Raw genomic sequence first — 22,845 nt, forward strand, 5'->3', positions numbered from 1 at the left:
TGTTAGAAATGAAAACCCAACACACAGTAATAAGGAAATGAGATTTAAAAAAAAAGTCTCACCTGTTACTTTAGAGACTGTGAAGGAATTAGCAGACTGATATTTGCTAAAGATAAAAAGACAGTAATATCAATCATTTGCTTTTAGTCATCATCATAAGTGTAACTGCTAGGGCCTTTCAGATCCATGTACACTGTATTTTTAAAATCTTTTTCATTAAAATGTAAGTAGAGATATAAGTATACCCATGTAAGTAGAGATATAAGAATACATCACCTAGGCTATATCCATACTACCTTCACTTCTTAACATTAGAGGGTGGTTTCTTTTCATTATTAATCTCAAAAATAGATAATAACACAAACAATGTACATACTATCTGCACATCGGTTTCATATCAAAATTAAAATTCTCAAATACTAATTCCCAGTTTCTATGGAATCCACAGAGATAAACACAAGACAATGTTGTATAAAGCCTACAAATAATATGTCCCTTAAAGGAGTATGCATTAATCAATTTTTATTTTTCCTCATATCTAGTGAAGTGTCTATAGCACATGAATGAATCTCGCCTCATTATATGAATTATTAAAAATAGGAACATAAAGTTAGGTACACCATTGTATGTCAAAATTTTAATTGCTTATGCATGTCCAGATTTTGAGATAAATACCTGTTGCAGAAGGTAAAGATTTTTGTGATGGTATGTGTGTGTATGTCTGTGGGTGTGTGTGAAAATATATATATATTTGGTACTGAGGATTGAACTCAAGGCCACTCAGCCACTGAGTCACATCCCCAGCCCTATTTTATATTTTATTTAGAAACAGGGTCTCACTGAGTTGCTTAGCTCCTCACTTTTGCTGAGGCTGGCTTTGAACTCAAGATCTTCCTGCCTCAGCCTCCCAAGTTGCTGGGATTACAGGTGCACCACCACACCCAGCCATGTGATGGTATTTTTAGCATGGATATGATGTGTTCACCCTCTGAACATGTTAGCTCAGTATTGAAGGTGCAAATCTTAACAATCTTTTATTTCAGTTTCAAATTTAATATTTAATATTTATCATCTGCAATGTGACATCCCTCCCAATAACATTATTTGAGTCACAAAGTATATATAACCTATCAAATGTAGTACACTTAATATTTCAAGAGAATTTCTACAATAGACAAGCAAAACTTAAACTTAAGAGAAAATATAAATGTTCTTTAATACAATATGCAGAGCTTGGCTTAATAAAGATAATAACTAGTAATTATTTATTGATGTAATTTATAAAATTTTGCTGAATGAATTAGCTAATAAATATTTCTACAAATATATTTTACTAAAGAGAGTTTTGCAAGTAGCTAAAACCTACATATCAAGCCTCTGAAAAAAACTGTAAACATTAAAGTTCATTTTGCAAATTTTAATAATTTATTTTCTATAACTATGAATTCCAGCTTAACCCTACTATGGAGCTTGATTAGATTAAATTGTATAGTTACAAAGAAAGGAAATTACATTTGCTAAGAAAAACATTCTTCTGAGACTCAACAATTCTTCTGAGGTTCAAAAGACACTACACAAAAATATGTCAAAAGATTATTTCTATTTCCTATAGAAAAATGAACAAAACTGTAGTGTTTTAAAATAAAGTACTTAGTGTGTATAACATGAGAAACATTGAAAACAGTAATCAGTGCTTCTTATGGTATTGAATTGTATTTAGACTGACAATGGAAGACAATATAGTATATTATAGACTTAGCTAAATGCTCTTTACCAAGTAATCTGATTTAATTCATTAAAAATTGCTGTTGCATAAAATAAACCATTTTCCTTAAACAGAGCAGAAAGAATATGCAAATTAATTAGTCTTCTCTGGGGTATCACTTGCCATAGCTAAAAAATTCATTGCTTTATATTAAACTGTAAATTTACACATTCTTAATGAAACTCTTGAAAATTCAGATCATGCCCTTTATAAGCAAAAAGGTTTCAAATTTGAATTTAGATCCTTTTTCTTCTTCTAATCTATGGACCTTAAGTAGCTAAAACACATCTTGAAAATTACCAACTTCTCTCTTCATTAATTAAATGCTTCTACACTTTGCCCTAAAAAAATGTTTTAGTTCATTTTTACAATTTAAAATCATCTGGGTACTTACCCTATTGTTTGAACACCATTTCTATTGGATTTGATGAAATAATGTTTTCTTCCTTGTCTGGTGATATCAACCCAACCACCCTCATTGTCTATGATACCATAATGAATTGAAGCTCTACAGATGCTGGATTGCTTGAAGGAACAAAGAGGAGGCACCATGATGTTAAAATATTTAATCTCTGCTTAAGACAAAACTACTTGCTACTGATATGACTTTAAATTAAATAAATATGTCTAAGAAAAATATACTTAATATAAGTTGCTATATCCCACATTCAAATCTTAAAAATTATAGGGAAGGATTCTATTTCCATAAAATTAACATTTTTGATACCTACCATTTCATAATGTACACTGCCAATGACTTTAGCTTTACTATCCAAACAGCCAGCAGGACATTCATACCTAAATGAAAGTAATGGAAACAAAATTTAGCTTCTCTGTACACCAGTTTGAAATAAAAAGATTTCTTATATATTGTCAGTTGATTTTGAGAATGATAGTAAGTATTACCTATTACAGGTTGTCCCTTTTGCACTGGTCTCGTAATCTTACTTCACAAGAAACAATCTGGGCTAAAAAGGAAAATAAAAGAAAACACCAAAATCATCTAGATAATGTAAAAGCTGCTACATTTGTTATGTATAATACAATGACAAGTTTGGGTTCATTCCCAAATGAACCAAATTAACAAAATCTACATGGCCTGGCCATCTAGGACAAATTTTAAATTCTTATAGTGATGCAGAGGTCTTACACATTTGCTGTATGCTAATGACCTCATTTCTGTTGCTGTCATCCGATCTTGTCTGGACGTGGGTATCATGAATTTGTGCCCGCTGTCGCTCAATTTCATTGGTTTCCTCTTCTCGAGGAGGATAATAGCTATCTGACCCTTCTGTCAGAAAGAAAGAGATATTTGAGAAAAATTAATCCCAGTTTACATGAGCAAAAGTTACTAAATAATGAAATGCCTGTATACAATGTTTAGTATTTAAAACTACAAAAATCAGTACTCTTTTGGCACAGATTTTATCTTAAAGCCATAATGTTATGTACTGCACTGAAGTAAATGAAATACACATACAGGACTTTGAGCCCTTGATTCAACTGTGTGAGTATCTGGCTAATATTCAGTCGAGTCATTTCTAAACTCTGCTTGTATTTCAGTATGTTATCAGTGTTTGGTTTTCATAATGACATCAGAAAATATACATAGTGATTTAATAATGCTAGGTATTAGGAAATGTAAGTTTTGCTTTCCCAAATGAAATCATATTTTTAGAATTTTCAGCAGGATCACATTTAGAATTCTCCCACAAGAAGGATTGATGTGCCTAAAGAAGGATTGATGTGCCCTTGTTATTTACTACAATATCCATTTCCATGGAAAATATTTTTTAAGAAGGAATTCAGTGTTCAAAAATTTCATCTTGACAATGGGTGATAGTTTCAAGCTTTAAATATAATGTAATGATTAAATGTAATGATTCTTGATGCAAGTTTCCAGCAGGAAAAGTTACATTTTCATTTTACAAATCAGAAAAAAAAATGGAGAGATTTTGAAAAGTAGAAAATGCCTGGTGAGGTGTTTGTATAGAAGGTGTAGGTGTAGAGCCATATCATATATAAATATAAAAGAACATCAAGGGCACTTTCTTAGGGGGAAAATATGGGTTTTGAGCTCCTTCTTGTGAGTTGTAGAAAATGTGCAATGACCCAAAGGTAGGAGAATATTCCAGGAAACATTCCAGAAAATCTTGGATTCCCTACTGGCTGATTTGTCTTAGGGAGAGGGTTAGCAGGTTTAAATATGAAGGCCATAAGAATGACCTCCAAAAGATATGTAATTGGCAGATGAAGGAAAACTTCAAATGTTTGGACATTTTCCAATTAGTCATATGTATAAAATTAGATGTTTATTTTTCAGAAATTAAGACTGATCCACAAGTAATTTATCATGATAAAGTGAAACTTAAATAGCTAATAAATACGAAACTGGTCTGTTCTGAGAGAAGGGGTGGGGAGATGGAGGAAATTTTAATGATAACTTTTAATGATAACTTTAATGATAAAAAGTAAAGTTGTTTTCAAATGATCACAAATAATTGATATTTTATGTTGAAACAGGAAAAAAAAGAACCCGGTGAAAGGAGGAGTTTGAGAAGAGTAAGGAGAAGTTAAAAAGAAATTATAAATAGAATACAAAAGGAAGAATGTAAGGAAGGGTAAACTGGGGCCAGGAGGAAGGACACATCTAGAAATCAGCCTTGGGAAAGAGCTGGGTTATAGGGAGCTGTGAGCTAATCTTAGTTTCTCACCTGGAAAAGTTACACGTGGCATTTTGCAGATGATGGAAAATAACACAGAGGCAGAGGAGTTGAGAGGCCTGGCTCAGAACTATGTGTTGTATTTCCTCTATCAAACCCTCTCATTCTCCCTACTGTGAGGAGAGTGGATCGGAGGGAGAGGCCCTGACGTGGTATTAGTGCCAGTCACTCCACAGACAGATCCAGGACAAAGAAAGTGGAGACTCTGCAATAACTGTCTTGCTAATCTTTTCCAACTAAGGACTGCTCACTTTCACTGGCCATCTGCTTTGTTGCTTTGACCTAGGAAGGATGAGAAGCCAGGATCAAACTTTCAGAAGCTCAGGAATCATGGACTCAGGCTCAGTAAGAAGTTAAATGAAAGCTGAGACACAAGGAAATTTAATTTAATTGTCTCCCCTTTCTTTGGTCCTAAGTACATGTTGTGCTTTGTTCTTCTAGAAGCTGGTCAGCTGAAAGGCCATTGCACAATGCTCATCACAGAGAGAGCAGCAGGAAACCCACCTTCTCAAGTAGAATATGAAGGGATTGATCCTGAGAGCTGGTCCTGTTCCTAGGCTGCCCCCATATCACTAATATTTTACATATATATATATATATATATATATATATATATATATAGAGAGAGAGAGAGAGAGAGAGAGAGAATATGTATATTATATATTGTCCTGTATATAATTATAATTATATTCATAATATATTTCAGATTTTTATAATCTATCCTGTCTCCATCCCTAATGCCTGTGTTCTTGCCCATAACATCATCATCATTCCCTTGGATCATGACAATTGCCTCTAAATGATATTTTTACCATTAATATCAAGTCTCATCCCCAATCTCACGTCTAGTTTCTGATTCCTGTGTTGCCAAAAGAGCTTCAGGAGCAGGAATATGAGCAAGCCATATCCTTGCTTGACTAACTGTATCCTCTAGGTCTGCATTGCCCTCATCTATAGATGTCAAGTGCTTTATGATGAGTCTGCATAACTTGGCCCCTCTCAGTGGCCTGGTCCTAACTATAATAGTTTACCCTTCTTCTTCCAGTCTCTTATCCAGCCTTGTTTTATTTCTTTCACTTCCCTGAATGTACAGGGGAGTGTTTCCTTTCTGGGTGTGTGCCTGTTCTTTTCCTTCTCTTAGAGCATATCCCACCTTCTCTATCAACTCTCGTCTTGTTTCTCTTGATTGCCATCATTTTCTCCCAAGTCTCCCTTGTCCCAGGGCTGGGTTAAGTGTCTCTGTAGTTTTCACTTTCCACCTGTCACATCATCTCTGCTAGTTTTTCATCTCTCTCATGTCCTTCAGTGAGTTCCAGGGTGATAGACTCTGTTTTCCCTATTCATCATCATTTGTCAGAATTTAGTGCAGCATCAAGGGTAAAACCAGAAATTAATACATACACATGGACTTGCTGCAAATTTCAACCAGGCATTAAAAAGCCCTCCAATTTAATGTCCTGTGGATAGGCAAGGATTTTGTGTCCAGATTAACGGCTAATTGAATTTATATCCTTTAAGAAAAGAACTCCTCAGGGAACAAACAAACAAACAAACAATTTGTGTCCCTAAATGCCAGAGATTGTTGCAAACAGAGGGCTTTAAACATGTCCTGGACATGGGATATCATTCTCTCATACAGTTAATGAGTTGTGGTTTATGGCACAGTTAAAATATGTCATGTCTAGGGAGGAAAAAGGTACTCATATAACAACATCAAAACAAATTTCTGTTGACTCATTTATCTCATTATCATGAGAATCAAAATATGAGTGGTCAGGGTTTGATTTGGGAATCACTAAGGCCCAGGATCAAACCCAGTGTCCAATGTTGCCTGTCTTGTGAAAAACCTCCACTATATTGTTTCAACTTGCCTCAGCCTCTGCTTCCACATGTATCCATGGGAATGCAAACACTTTGACTCATGGAGTTAGAGAAATGCTATGTTTATCACCTGAAATAGCATTTTCACATAGAATGTTTAGAGTAAATGCATGTTATAAACAGAACTGTGGTGAATTGATAGGACACAGCCTACTTTTCATTCAACACATTTTCATCAAGTTTATATTTTATATTAGACTCTTGACTAGACTGGGATACAAAAATAAATGTAACTCTACTGTTGGGGACTATAGGCTAAAATGAATGACCAAATTATGACCTAATAACCTAAAGTATTTTGTGCCATAGTGTGTCTGTCAAAATATGAAAAAGAACTTTGAAAAAAAATTAGCTCAGTAATGGCAAATGTTGTCAGAGGTATGGAAACATGAAACTACTTTGCACCACTGGTTGTAGAATAGAGGGCATTACATTCTGGAGAATATTCTAGCTATATCCAGCCCAATGAAGCATAGTACATTTCTGCATATCTTCTCTGAGCACATATTGAGAGTGTGTACACTGCATGTTTGGTTGGAAGGAGCATGAGGGAAAATGTGTCAGCTGCCCATCATGGATACCCAGAAAGTCCTGAGACCCCACAGGCTGGATGTACACAAAGCAAGTTAGGAGATTTAGAAAGTAGAAGAAACAAAAGGGAAAAAAACCCACAAATTTTCATAGATATAAATATTAACTGCAAAATAACAGCATAAATACATGGATATGTAAACAAAAGAGTATTACTAAAAACGTTAGACTAATTGACTATGATGTGAGAATGGAAGTGGGGATACACGGGGTTGAGTAAATGAAACATGATCAAGTTTGGTAAGGAAAAATCCTAAAAATGTGTCTGAGTTAGTCAACACTATTCACTGAGCAGGAAGAAAGTGACTTCTAAAAAACACATTTTTTTCTTAGGGTTAAGGAGAAAAATGCCATAGAAGAGTATTCATTCATTAAATTTAACAAATATTTATTTTGTGCTTATAATGTGCCTGGCTCTGTTTGCTAAGGAAAAACAAAGAACAAAACAGTCCAAATCCCTTAACCTAATAAAGCTTAGATTTTTATTAGTGAGGAGGAAGCCTATAAAGAAGTACAAAAATTAATACATACAGCAATTTCATATGACAGGGATGCTATGAATAAAGATAAATCAGTCAGAAATTATTGAAAGCCTGCAAGAGAAGGGGCCCTCAGAAGAAGGAAGTCATATAAGTCCAGTTTGCAAACATTTCATCAGAAATATAAATAAAGATGGGGAGAGACAAAGAGAACTATCCAAAGATCCAGGCTGGAAGGAGGTAGAAGACTGCTGAGACAACAGTGTGAGGGCAGTGAGTGAGTCCATGGCTTTGCAAGAGCAATTGGTGAGAAAGGCAAAAGTGAAGGAGCAAGAGGAACACTGAAGACTAGGTCAAATGAAGGGCATTAGCCAAGCCTTGTGAGATTTTGGAGGGCAAATTCATGGATTTGGATAGGATTCTGAGTCTAGTGTTTTTCTAGTCACAGATTTGAGTTGAAAGAAGTTCCTTTTAAAAACTATTCTTTTATATTCTAGGAAGATAAAATGAAAAATTACTTAGAATGCAATTTCAGTTATCCCAATAGGAGATGAGGGTGGTTTGACCCGGGGGTGATCAGGGCTTCAGAAGAATATTCCCTTAATTTTCATTGAGAAAGCACAAGATAGGATATTTTGGAATGAAGGAAATGATTCAGAGATGTGGAATTTCCAGATGATTTAGAGCACAGAGTAAATGAGAGAGAGAAATGAACACAAAGGGAGACTGAAAAGCCACATTAGAAAGGGTTGAACTACAAACTAAGAAATTTGACCTCTTTCCCACAAACCATCAGATGGTCAAGGAATGGCCTAATATAACCTTGGCTTTTATCATTGATGACCCTTGTGAATGGTGGCTTGGAAGAGGGTAAAGGCAAGAAAAAAGGTGAAGAAAACTGACTAAAATCATAGCAGTGCACAAAGATAAGAAAAGGCTTGTTCATGTAATTAAGTATGCAAGGTACTTAAAGTTCTGCATAATGGATATGGTAATTTTACCTACTACTCTGGTTTCTTGGAATGTTAAATGAATTAGTGAACGAAAAGTGCTTAGAATAGGATCAGACACTTGGTAATCTCTCAATAAGCATCAACTATTATCTATATATTACAAAGAATAACATTGTTATTTCTCTATACTATTCTATTTTCTAGTATTACTTCTATAGACTAGGCCTGCAGGAGCTACAGAGAATATTTAAATGTCTACCATTTGTATGGGCAGAAATTACTTAAAGAGCTTGTATACTGCTGTAATTTATAGCAGAATTAAAACTTTGGTGGGCACATATGCATGGTAGTATAGAAAGAAAAGAGATGATAATCTAAAATAAGGATGCTATGGAATTTTTTTTTCTGGTTCGTTCTTTTTTTTTTCTTTTTCTTTTTTGTTGTTGTTTTGTTTTGAGGGGGCAAAGAAATTTTTTAGAAGGAGCAGAGTGAGCAGGAAGAAACTTTGAGATGTGGCCTGACATTAAGTTGAAAAGATAAACTTTGAAAGCTGGCTGATATTGCATCCAGGCCATGTCATGTTTGAGCTTTGTGATATTTGGCAACTTCTCCCTCTGAACCACAGTTGCCTCATCCTAGAAATAATAACAAAACTCTAAGTTATTTCACGATAGGTCCATGATTAAAAATTAAGATAATGCAGATGAAATTAAGATAATGCAGCATGGTGTCTGGTATACCTTAAGAAAATAACCAATATTGCTCTTATACTTTGCTTATTATACTGATTCAGGCAAATCATATGCAAAACATTACGAGTTTCCACCCACTGGTTTCTGTCTTCATTTAAAAGCTGTCTTTCTCCCTTTGTGAAGGGCAAATCCTGCTCCGACATTTGCATTTTGTTTCCTTGGTTTTCTCTGTTTTTGCCTCTATATCAACAAAACCTACCATTCAAATTAAAGGGAGATTTAATGTTCTTAAGTGTAGCTGCCCCTCTTACCTTAGAAATGTGGCATTTTGATGCAATTTGCATAGACTTCCAGAGTGGAATATGCTCTATAAAGTTTGCACAATATACAGGGATAGCATGGCAATGAATCAGTGTCAATAGCAGATATTTGAATATGTAGCTATTTATGAGCAAAATATATAGTGATATGAAGATTTGCTTTAAGGTAACAAAATCAGTATCCTTCTCTCAGCCCCTAGCCCTGTGTTTTCTCACATTAAGACAATTGAATTGGAGCACTTAGAAGCTAATGGAAATTAACATGGAGCTACTCAAGGTATTTTAAGGACTGTAGATACAGAGGTTTGGAGGTAACTTTAACACATTGTTTTGCAGTTTAATCTTAAACAATCTTGGAAGTAAAAAAAAAGTCATTTTATTAAAAGGCCCCCTGTAACTTTTGAAAGTGTACATGAAATGCTTAAAATCATTAGTCTTTAAATTTTCATTTCTTAATATAAAAACACTTATGCATATAGAATTCTTAATATACAAAATTTAAAATATGCTTCTCTGTAGGCTATGCCTATTTGGTGGGACCCAAAGTTGTGGGATATTTTTAGCCCCTCAATATTCTAAAACATTGAGTACTCTATACTAAGTCTGTCTTGTCTTAGGTTTCTTACTTGGATTCTCCTTTTCTACAATCTTGTCATTCTCCTCTGAAATGTTTACTTGCTGTTGTTGTGTTTGGGCACATATAGCAGACCCAGAGTGGTCATCAGGGGCTACCCATTCACTTCTTTCAGAAGTCAAGTCAGAGACAGACTATGCAACTTATCTGAGCTCATTGAAATAATACACAGTATACAAAGGCTTTCCAACCAGTTTTACCTGTCACCAGAGTATTTCCTGATGACGAATATGCTCTACTGCCTTCTGAGGCCCCTTTCGTGGATTCTTCCTGTGCAAACTAAAAATAATAATAATAATAATAATAATAATAATAATAGAACATTAATAATGCTGATCTTACAATTAGAATAATGAAGATGGCTTAAGTTTATTGAGAATAACTGGTCTAGTTATTGACTCCTTTAACTCTTTATATTTATTACAACTTTAAGGTGGGTTCTCACATTACAGAGAAAAAACTAGGCACAAGACGATTGTGTAACTATTCTGAAGTTATACCCCTAACACGTTGCAGTTGTACAGTTAAAATCCTAGAAGATCAACTCAGAGCTATATTCTGAAATCATGATATAAAATTTATTTCCAAATCTTAATCTTATACCTTTAAATTTAATCTAAATGAACATATATTTGTGTCCAAAACATCTCATTCTTGATGCCTATTGAACTTGCATTTTGGTGTGTCTCATCCCATCAAGTTCTGTGCTCCCCATCTGTAACTACTCAGTGGGATTTTCTGTTAGCCAACCATTTATCCTTATTAAAGACCAGATTTAAGAATTCAGTCCATTGACTCATCCTGATTAAACTTGTTTTCTTCCTTGATTGATCAATCCCTACCCACTTTGCAAACGTTGCCAATTACAAACAAACCAAAAAAAAGGTATGCACTTCTTGCTTTCTTCTAATTCATTAACAAAATATTTTGTGCAGTTTAGAACTTAGGCACTTAGATGGGTTGTAACTTTAAATTTCTAGGAGTTTGTTCAATTGTTAAGCATTCAGCAAATAATTATTAAACATCTGAAATGCAAGAAGCATCACAGGAAAGCCATGGTAAATGCAACTTTTAGCAAGAATATACTATTTTCTTATGCATTTCAACTCAAAAAAAAGGATTAATGTACTAATCAGATAAGAATGCAAGTTAATGATAAGTAACCTAAAAGAGCTATGTTGGGTAAAAACATTTCTCTGAAGGGTTGATTGTGCAAAGCTCTGAACAATGAGCTGGACTTAGCTGGAAAGAGGGGGTAAGAAAGCCTGGTAGCCTCTCAATTAATTTTGCTTTGACTCTAGGTGATTTTGTATTGGTTGAGCCATTATCTTAATAGGATGTAGAAGATAAAGCATTCACGTTAGACAAACCTCAACAATATTCTTCCTCATGTTTATCCAAATTGGGTGTTTTATGGGATGCAGGGAAGTGTCATAAATTAATAATGTCTTACATTTAAAAATCCCTGAAACTAAACAATTTGGAAAATAGTGTTAACTAACTTTAGTTTCCTAATTGCAAAACTTTTCAGATCTTTTATTACTCTTAAACATGTTGTGAATCTCTAAAAAGGAGTTCCAAAGTGCACTTTTTTTCCTAAAGTTATTTGTATTCTTTTTTTCTCTGCCACATATTAATTATCTAAATTATTATTTTTTTAATTTCCAGCACACAGTTTGGGAAATGCAATTTAGTTTAATTGAAACCTTAGGCTCCATTGCTTGAGGTCTTTCTAAAACATTTCTATGAGTCCTTTCTCAAACGAGAAATATCTGATGAAGGAAAAATATTCCTAATTTTTTCAAATAAGTGAAATATGTAAGACTCTTCCTAATTATCTTCATCTTGTGAATTTATCTCCATTGCCTTGGTGATCCATTAGTATCCAGTAACATCCAAATGATAATTTTATTTTGTGCTTCTCAGAGAAGGGCTGTATATTTCAAAGGTGAACACTAGGTTGGGACTGAACCATTGGAGCCTGGATTAGTTATATTTTATTTTTATAAGAAAGCCTCTTTATGTTTTACAAGAACCCTTTTCTAAACTTCATTAATAAATAAAAAATAAAAAGCCTGCATATGAATAAATGATGAAAGAGCCTTCCTTGACAATTTTTTTTAAGTTTCTAAAAATAGTTTCTATCTTTATCTACAAACTTAATGCAGTTAGAAGAGCAACTGGGAATGTCATTATGTTACAAGTTTGTCAGCAAAAGTGAAGAGACAGAAGAAAGCCCTGACTTGAAATACAAGACATCTTTGTACAGTTCATTTACTCAGTGCAGGTTATTTACAGTATTTTTCTTGATTGCTGTAGATTGTATAATGTCAACATGGGACAAAATTTATAGACCAAAATGCACAAGAGTCAGATGGCCTTCTGGAGTGGAGCTGATCACTTTAATATGCTAATATATCACCACAGTTCCTAGGATATGCTTCTATTATTACTCATACATCATGTTAAGTTGTTTACATGTCTTTCTCACTAGTAGCCTGAGAGTTTTTTTATTTTATTTTCCCCCTCCTCAGGTGAAGTCTAAGCCATGTCTGGTTTTTACTTATTTCCCCTAATGCTTAGCACACCTCCTGATATAAAGCATAATATAATGGTTCAAGACATTTACTATTTCATTGGGACAAATATTATATTCTAAGAATTGCACCTCTAAGACCTAATAGAATAGCATCCATGAAAATCTAATCATGTAAGTGTGTACACAATCACCCCTCCTGGTGTTGGGATAGATGGTAGATTGAAAGTTGCCTTTTGGGAATATTTACACCAAGGAGATTGGTAAGTATTATAATCACCATTTCTCCCTTCACAAGTTTTTAAACAATTCTTGGCACAGCACTTCCTAGGTCTCCTATTTTTTTGCTCCCCTGCTCTCTCTCACTCCTTTTCTCTTGGTCTCCTGTGCAGCAGTGGGAAGAACTTCTGGGCTTAAAATTTTCCTATTTAAGTTTTGTAGATTCTGCGCCTGTCCTTAAAACTTGTCCCCTGACTTTGCTTTTATTCTCTCTCTCTTTTTCCCCCTCCCCCTCCCTCCCTCTCTCCCTCTCTCCCTCTCTCCCTTCCTCCCTTAGCCGTAGCAAGGCTCATTCACATATTGCCTATAACCAAAGGGAATCAAGTTTTGTTATTAGTGACCTGAGCATGGGGAAAAAGCATAAATTTCACAATTAGAGTCGGAAACCTACCTCCATTTCTTAGCTCTGTGTCTTTGAAGGAGTTACTTGACCTCTCTAATCCTCTACTCTATAATCTGTAAAGGAGACAATAAAGCCAATGACACAATTTTACTTGAGGATTATATGGCCACATTTCTAAAATATTTAACCGAACACTGGCTACAGAATAGGAAGACGATGAACTATGCACTTGCTCTGTTGGCAGTACATCTGTGTTTAAACATGATTGAAAAGAATGGATGCTAGGCTGTGGGGCTCCTGCATTGTGTGTTCTGAGCAGAAATCTCTGAGTCTCAGCTTTCCCACTTATCTTGCTTGCCTCCCTTACAGTACAATTGAAAGGATTCCATGTGATAATACACATGGGAAGTTTGGAAAAAAATATGGGAATAAATAACCAAAGGCAGCTTAGAAATACACCCGTGCTTAACAAAGAATTTCGTTTTTAATTTTTTTAAAGATGGACACGATATCTTTATTTATTTAATTTATATTTATGTGGTGCTGAGGATCAAACACAGTGCCTCACATATGTGAGGCAAGTGTTCTACCACTGAGTTATGACCCTAGCCCCAGAATTTCATTTTTTTAAACTGGAAAATTTATTGGAAGAGAAAATACTAAAAGCACTTAATTGCACTGTTGTGGTGCTATTGAAAAGAAAACCAAAATTAAGCCTAATGTATAACTAAAGGGAATTATTAACTAGACTAAAATATATACAAATAGTAGAATGATCTGCCAACATTAAAATTATTTAAACATAAACCTGAAGCAACAAATCCCATATTGTTATCACTGAGTGGATTATTGATGATTTTCTTTTAACTGCTTTGCATATTCAAATGAATTTATGATGAATATATAAAATGAGAGTATTATTGTATAATAGAAATAGCAGTAATAAACATTTTTAGAAAAGCTTTTTTTCATTTATGGGTTCTTCAACATACAGTGGAATTTTAAAAAAATAAAATTTATAAGACAATGCAGAAAATAGAAATAATATAAGGGCAGCGTTAACAAAGTAAGTCAGGAGTAAATTTTTTTTTAATTTTGTGCATTTTGGTTTTATAAAGTTTTATATTGAGTACATGTCGATTTTTTATAAGAAGAGCAAACAAAAATATATCAATAAAATATAAGGAAACAATATTTAGACATTAGCTTTATTATCATCCAATCAGAAATATTTATTATTCAGTTAAAGATCTGTTAAAGGTGTTTTCTAATTACCTCCAACATCTTTTGTAAAAGGCCACTCTAAAAGGAACATCAGGGACTGGGGTTGTGGCTCAGTGGTAGAGCGCTTGACTAGCATGCCTGACATACTGGGTTCGATCCCTGGCACCACATAAAAATAAAGAAATAAAATAAAAGATCATCAGTTGATCTTCAAAGTCTCATAGATGTAAGACGTCCCTTAGTGCCTTGATACCTATCTAATACATGTTAGTACTTCTTCTTCTTCTTCTTCTTTTTTTGTGTTAATTGGGAATGGAGGATTAAAATACAGTAGAAATAGAATTTTCCAAGGTCAATGAATACTTGTTTCCTGATTTCAGGAATACATTTCTTCCACTGGGCACTACTATTCTGGTACATTAAATGTAGTGGTGAAGAAAGTACACCCATGATGCCAGAGAAGGAGGTGAGGTAAGCTGTAAGCTGTTGGTGGAAAAAAATCATTCTCAAAATGTTTCCAAATGGGATGCAGGTCTAAACTTCTCTTGTATCTTGCAAGACCATCAGTAAAAATCCATAGGTCCTAGACTCTTCATTTCTACTGAGAGACCTTCTTTCCCTAGCCAAAGTTTCTTGATGGAGGTATAAATGCAAGTCCTGGGATTCGCAAGTCACATTGTCAAGATCCAATTTCTATGCATCTCAGAAATGTAGCCATTGCCCTAAAAGAAAATCTAAGAGCTACAGTCACTGAGGTCTTTGAGTCTTCCCTGCTCCAAATTCTTAAGGTATAAGGTTGACATATCTGTTTTCTATGCTGTAAACTACCTCATTTTTATTCTAAATTTATTTATTTTTTTAATCTAATAATGTAGGTAATCAGCTCCTTCTGCTTAACACAGACAGATGTTAACTAATACAGTATATGTCTATCCAAGGAGAAACAAAGAAACTCATCACTTGGATGAAGAGTGTGAGATTATTCAGCTTAATGTTAATTATGTGATTGATAATGATCATGGATATACTTATCCCACATCTTCTTTTAAGAATGAGGATAACCACAGAGAATGAATGTACTCCAAATCCGAAGGTGAATCATCCAAACTTCACTGGAATGGAAGTTATGTCATGAAAGAGGACCCAACTAGCATTAAGTCTGAATCATGAGTTGAAAATAGGCATGGAAGAGAATCAGCAAATTTCATGGTTAGTGAAAGGCATGGATTTGTGCCTGAAGTCTTTTTATTGTAGTCAAATTGGTAGGAAAAAATGATGTTCTGTGGGATGGGCAATACAGACACACACCCGCACCCATGCTCGTGCACACACACACACACACACACACACACACACACACACACACACACAAATTCCCTTTAAGAAGCCAACCAGTGTAAAACATCACTTTACTGTAAAAGAAGTACTTGTTAACATTGTTATAATGCTTCCATGTCCTACACAGATGTTATTTCTATTCTTAATCTAATATCTATACTGGTGATTTCCATCCCTTATTTTTGAATAAGCCATGACACCTTCAATTATCTCAAGACACAGTGAAAAGTTATCAAAGATTCTTGAAACATAATTAAATGTCATACCTGCTAATTATAAAAATAAATGCGGGTAAGAGATAGTTTATGTCATAGATTTAAATGGATGGATTTTAAATGCTGCTGCTTCTTCGTGGAGGTTTGGAACTGCTGATTTGGGAGCTGCAGAATAAGGTGAATATATCAAAAGATGCAGGCAGAGAAAGCTGTGCTTGTGATGAGGAGAGATTGAGAGCTGGTGACAAAAGCTGTTGAGTTGAGAACACCTTGCCACTTATTATAGTTAAGATAGCTTGCCTTGCCTTGGGCTCTTTATTTTAATGTAGATGTCTGAAAGTGAGTGGGTGATTGAGGAAAAAGGAGAGAGGTTATGTGTCTTCACAGGGCAGGATGGCAATTGAATGACTACCAAACCCATCCCCTGTGATGTTAATATATGCACTCATTGTTCCACCCTCTTTTCTAGTAATGGTAAACAACATTTGTCACTTGCAATAGACTACTTTTCACTTCCAAACTGATGGTGAGCTGACATTTGTATTTCAAGTACCAAAGCTCAGGCTGCAGAAGCAAGAGGCCCAGAGAAGATGTATGTGGTGGGTAGAAAGAGGGAACAGGACAAGGTTCAAATGTGCAATTCAGCAAATCGTTCATAAGTCTGGCCTCCATGACAGTAGATGGCCTAATGCCTCATTAATTCCCACGGAGATGACTATAATGTATCACCCCCTTTCAATCTGAAACTAAGTAATGTGTTTTGAAAAAACTAATTTGCACATGTTTAATGCATTCATTAAGCTATTATAGTCTTTCAGTAAGAGATTTAATAGCAAATTAACATTTCTTTAAATACAAAATCATCCTGTCCCCCACAAAGTCCTCTGTTAATACAATTATTTTGTGTTTTGAATGCAATGTGCTACAAAAGAAAACATTTGGCACTATGGTGGGGTTGAAAATAACCAGGTTCTTCCATTTATTACACAATTAGCCACCTCAGGGCATTATTTTGTCCCCACCACAATAAATCTTTCTGGGGAACAAAAGAACCATGGACCTAGATGTGAGAAGGTCAAAGACAAATAAACAAAATCTCAAAAGGCTCATTTTATGAATTGGTGATGGTGAACTGGAAAAAAAACAAGAGTTTTAATAGTAAGGTTTGGGAAAGAAAGGAAATTCTCTTGTTTAACATTTAAATATCAATGTTACCCTATTATTTATTTAGCTCCTATTATGTATTAGGCACTGGGGTAGATGATGTAAGAGACAACATGAATAAAAGGACAAAAGCCAAAAATGTTTATTTTTTTGTCTACATAAGGCTTTTTGTTAATATCTACTAAGTGATATATGCCACATTGGCTATGATGAATAAATCATGGCGTGTTTTCTTTAGAAAGTTACAGAGGACTATAAAAGATAAGCATGTGTCCAAAGATCCATATACAATTCCCTAAATCTTAAATTATGGGAATAGACCGAGTGCTGTGGGAGCAAAGATGAAGGAAGTTCTAATTCAAATGAGATATGTAGAGAAAGCTTTGTCTCTGGGCTGAAGTTTAGACTGCATTTCTAAGACCAGGATACATTAGGAATGCAGATATGAGTGGAAAGCAAGCCCCAAATTGAGTGACAGCATGAGAAACTGTGCAAAGGTTATATGTAATGTATAATGGAAAAATAAATACAAATACATGGCTTGGCTTTTGTCTGAGTTTGGGCTGCTATAACAGAATACTATAGACCAGGTGACTTAATCCGCAAGGAACATTGAATTCTCACAGTTCTGGAGACAGGCAACTCCAATATGAACTGCTGGTAGATTTGGTGTCGGTGAGGGCCCTCTTTCTGGTTCCCTAACGGCCATCTTACTGTGCTTTTGTTACTGTGTAGGGGTGTTGGGTTCATTGTCTCTGCTCAGCAAAGAATTGAAGAGCAGCATACAGAGATAGCAAGTAAACAGAAGGTTTACTGCAAAAGTGGCAGTAACAGGCTTCTCCAAAAAGAAGGGTCCCGGAGGCACAAGTTTGGTGGCAAGGTTTTGGCTTGTTCTTTTTAGGGAGCCTAGAATTTCCTCCTTTCTTTATCTCCTTCCCTGTCCATGTTCATCTCACTATTGTTAATTGGTGCCCCCAGTGTCCACAGATCTATTTTAGTTTTTCTATTGGATCCCTCCCACTTACGAGTATGAGTTTGGAAGTGTCTGTGTGATTGGGTCCCTGGTTTTTGTCCAGGAGCATTTTTATCAGCAGGAAAGTTGACCTCATGGAAAAATTCTCTCCATGTTCCTTAAGTCTGGTCCTGACCCAGAATATCTTACTTACTGTCTTGCTTTGACTGCCTTCACCCTTCTACATCTCCCTCACTCTCACATAGTAGGACAGTAAGAAAATTCCCCAGGGTCTCTTTAACAAGGGCACTCACCATGTTTATAAGAGCTTCACGCTCAGGATCCAATGTTATCCCAAGGATCCCAACTTCTAATACCATCACATCCAGGGGCATGATTTCAAACAGTGAATTTTGTAGGGAAATATTCCATTTACTTCAAAACGTTTGATTATTTGAACTTGAAACAGTTCTTCTTTATAGAAATTAAAGAGCCACGGAGGTCACATTGATTGATTAGTGTCCACAAAGATGTTCATATGGCATTCTGAAAATGGGCTTGACCTAGCAATATAACTACAATGTTTCTATTGAAAATAATATATCTGCTAAAAATAATGTATATTAATTATGTATTAATATATTTATTAGTTTTAATAACTATCATATAATTAATAATTAATAATATGTATTAGTGTGCATTAGCAATGTGACATAATACTATGTATTAATATATTTTATTGATGTACAGTTAAAATAATAATTTATCTTTTATATATACATATGACTTTCTATAGTTCACTCTCTCAGGGGGAAACAACTTCCAATACCTCTCATTAAATAGGTGTGAAGATTTGATAGCAGGCTAAATAGGTATAGCTCAAGGTCATTGCCTCATATTCTTCTATGTTTATCAAATTTTCTCTTTCTTTGTATCATCTTAATGAGCTTTCTCTATTGAAAGATGGTCATATTGCATATATTCTCTCTTCAGTATATGCCTTCAAAATAAGCCTGGTAACATTTTTATTTTACTTTAATTAATTAAATTTAAAATTGAAATCTAAAGAAAAATTTGCTTTGTCAGTCCATCTATAGCAACATGCATTACTCTTCCATTGCTATATACATACTGCTTGGGTTTGAGGAAGATTTTTAAATTATTTCTGAGAAAAGACTCTATGCTGATTGACAACTGCACAATGCCAGTTATTAATATTATTCCACATCTGATGGATTTCTCCCACCATGATATACTTTGCAAGTTCCTGGGGTGAACTTTGATTTGTCACCTTGGGAACCAAAGAAAGAAGAAATAAATCTTGAAAAAGCTCAACATCCATCTTTTTGGAAAAGAGTAAAGAATCAAATGAGTAAATAACATCTACATCAATATTCGATGTCTGCACACACACCCGAACTTTGAAGAACATCTGTCTTCCTGCCACTAATGATTTTGTTCCAGATGTAATCCAAATATATTTGCAAATTGGGAGCAGAGGGGTAAGCACAATTTACTTTGCAAGCAGTTGGTGGTTATCATAGCTATTTTTTGTTTCTTTAAAAAAAAAAATATATATATATATATATATATATATATATATATACATTTCAAAAGTGATATGACACGCTGCAATGATATGTTTGAAATGACAGTAAAAGAAATCTAAAATTGCCTTTGACTTTGCTCTGATGTGCATCTTCTTAAAAAGAGAGACAATATGGTGTAATGGCAAGAATGTGGATTTTGGAATGAGACACGAATTGGAGGTTGAACTGATCAACAGCTTTTCATGTAGTGATATGAACATTTATGCCTCTGATTTCTTATATTATCTTGTAAAGGACATTATTTTCAATAATGATAATGGTGAATAGAAAAACTGAGTGATCTTTTTATATATGTTAGATTCCCTTAGGTGATTTACATGCGTGCAACAATTCTTTTATAATCTTTGTATCTTCCATACAAGTTGTGTGCTATTAACAGTCCAATTTTAGATGTGAGAAAACCAAGATAAAGCGAGATAATGCGATCTGCCCAAATTCTTGGAGCTAGATGGGAAACTCAGCTAGTCCCAAACAAGTTCAAAATGTCATCTCAAAGCTTCTGTGTCCTATTGTCTTGTGTCTAGCACTGTGTCCACAGATACTGCAGAAGGCAGTGTTGCTAATAGCAAGCACAGCTAGCCCTTGCCAGGTGCTTACAGGTGATGATATTGTCCTGAGAAATGTTACAGTTCTAATCTCATAAAATCCTCACTATAACCCTATGAGGTACGTCCTCATACAGACAAGGAGAGGGAAGCTGAACAAATTAAACCCTTGATCATAAAGTTATTAAAGGCTAGTGCAAGAATTTGATTCTAGGCATTCTGACTTCGGATGCTGATATTGTTGACTTGTTTTTTTCTTAACTGCTAAAGGATATTTTAAATATTTATTGAAGAAGTGAGTAAATTCTCCCCTCTCTTAGTCCTAATTCTACATTGCAAACTGAGTTAATTATTACCAACTCCCAATTGAACAAAATACAGAGCTAGCATAACCATTTCCATTTCATGAGAACACTGAAGTTAGAAAAAGGCTCTGTAGTAACATCTGATCTATTGATTTAGGAAAAGGTAGAGCTGAACTTCAAGTCTGGCCTTCAGAGTCCAAATCTGGGCTCATCCCTTCTCTGTGTTGTTTCATCTAAAGGGTGAACCGTCTCTTTGCATGGTCCATAGGTGTTGGATGTTTTGTTTGTAGATTCATGCTCTTCCCTAGACAACACATTTATTCACTTACTCTAACAGCTTGGAGATAGATACACACACACACACACACAATTTTTTAATTTAGTGTCAGGCAGTCATAGAAGGTAGAGAGGTGAGTCACCAGGATGTTCAAAAGATTTATAAAAGCTATTTGCAGCCTCCGACATAGAAAGTACTGGAAGAGAGACTTGACACATTAAAATTCAAATATATCTTCCTGGCAACAAGCTATCTCTGGGTCCTGGGAAGCCTGAGTCTGGGTGAGCCCAGGAGTAATGAAGCCCTGCGTCTCATGTCATTGACTCTGGCATTTCAAGCACCACATTCATAATGGTAGACTAAAGGGACGGGTCCCTCTCTACTTCACTAAATTGGAATGGTTCCACAGGGGAATATGGCAACAGGGATGAAAGAAAAATAACATTGCTTTTTCCACTGTAAAAGGAGAAGATGCTGATGATGTTAATGCAAAATGTAACATCTGGAAATGGTGTTGGGACACGGTGACATGGTGACATTATGCCTAGCCATGCTTTAGAAAAGACATCCAGCATCTTAGAGGGTGCACATGCATATTATTGTGGTGTTGTGTGGTGTGTGTGTGTGCGTGTATGTGTGTGTGTGTGTGTGTGTGTGTGTGTATGTATGTGTGTGTGTTTAAGCAATGAGAAAATTCAGATTGACTACGGAGGTTAGCCCACTTTATCCCAATTCCTACCATATGTTAGTTTGTATTTTTGTTTGTCATTAACAGAAGCCCAGATGCAAATTAATTAGGGTTAAAAATATTTAATGGACCTTGTGATAGTCCAGGGTTTTGTAGTTTTAGACTATACTTGCTATCAGGGCACAAAATTAGGATAAGACCCCATTATTTCCCTCCTAATCTTTTGTTTCTGCATCTTATGTTGTGATTCTATTGTCTTAGAGTTTTTGTAGTCCTATGATTTAAATAGTGTTTCCAATACATCTTTCTTAGTTCCTATAAGATAGAGAAAAAAGCTGAGCCTGTTTTCCTTATAGCTTTAAAAAAAAGTCTCAGCATTGAGTTTATGCCTTTGATTGGTGTGACTTGAGTCATGTAATATCTTGCCAGGGGACACAGCACTTTATTTTCTTAAGCCATCCTTAAAGAGATGGAGACACTTAGTTCCAGCATACCTTATAGATGAAAAGAGGAGGAAAGATTTCCCCTTCTGATAAAATCCAAGATTCTTACAAAAAGAGAGTGAACGGATGCTGGGTAACAATAACAAAGTTTGTTCAATTTACATTCCCTTCTAGATATTGAGGACATAATGGATAATTCAATTCTAATCAGTCTCAGAACTAAAAGCCTTTATATCTCATCTGTCTAGTCCAAGATTGCCCATTCATGGTCCAAAGACTGGATTTATCCCAAATATGCGTTTGCCAAGACTTAGATAGTTTCCTTTGTATTATGATTTGAGTTGTTAAAATATTTTTTGCAGTTTATATTTTTTTTTAGTTTCTCCTAAGGAATAGGAAGATTCAGAACCTCTGATCCAACATTCTGGCTTAGCAATTATGAACTAGAGATGAGCAATCACTTTATCTTGTAGTAAAAGATACTTAATCTCATTTATCATAGTCTTAATTGTTCTATATTGTCTCCCTACCACAGAAGCCCAGTCTAACCCATCAGAATTTAATGTATTTATCCCAATGACATTCTCAAAATGGAAAAAGAGTGTTTCTATGACAATAAGGGGGTGTTTTTTCATATGTATAAAAAAGAAAGTAGATATATTCATTGAGGACATAAAGAATAGCCTTAGAAGTTTAGTCTGTAAACATAGGATATACACTATTTATTTAAGTTAAGAAAAACAGGCTTTTGTGTGTGGCCTAGATCAATTGTATTAATCATCACTTTACAGGTGGTGAAACTGAGACTAAAGAAGGTAGAACTTTTCAAATAAGCAGTGATTAGTGAAGCTGAGATATTGGTCCATACATTTTGCTTCCTCCTCTAAT

At 34.9% G+C, this 22,845-nt stretch overlaps 1 protein-coding gene across 1 annotated transcript in view; it reads right to left on the reverse strand.

Moving 5' to 3' along the window:
- The window catches only part of LOC144374358 (cysteine-rich secretory protein LCCL domain-containing 1-like), a 157,529-nt gene that overhangs the window by 12,562 nt on the left and 122,122 nt on the right, over positions 1-22,845 (reverse strand). Inside the window, 6 exon segments of the mRNA XM_078037212.1 lie at positions 63-106; positions 2,160-2,290; positions 2,497-2,563; positions 2,672-2,691; positions 2,693-2,733; positions 2,916-3,056. Coding sequence (XP_077893338.1) covers positions 63-106; positions 2,160-2,290; positions 2,497-2,563; positions 2,672-2,691; positions 2,693-2,733; positions 2,916-3,056 — 444 coding nt within the window.

This window comes from Ictidomys tridecemlineatus, unplaced genomic scaffold (genome assembly GCF_052094955.1).
Source record: "Ictidomys tridecemlineatus isolate mIctTri1 unplaced genomic scaffold, mIctTri1.hap1 Scaffold_66, whole genome shotgun sequence".
NCBI lineage: Eukaryota > Metazoa > Chordata > Mammalia > Rodentia > Sciuridae > Ictidomys > Ictidomys tridecemlineatus.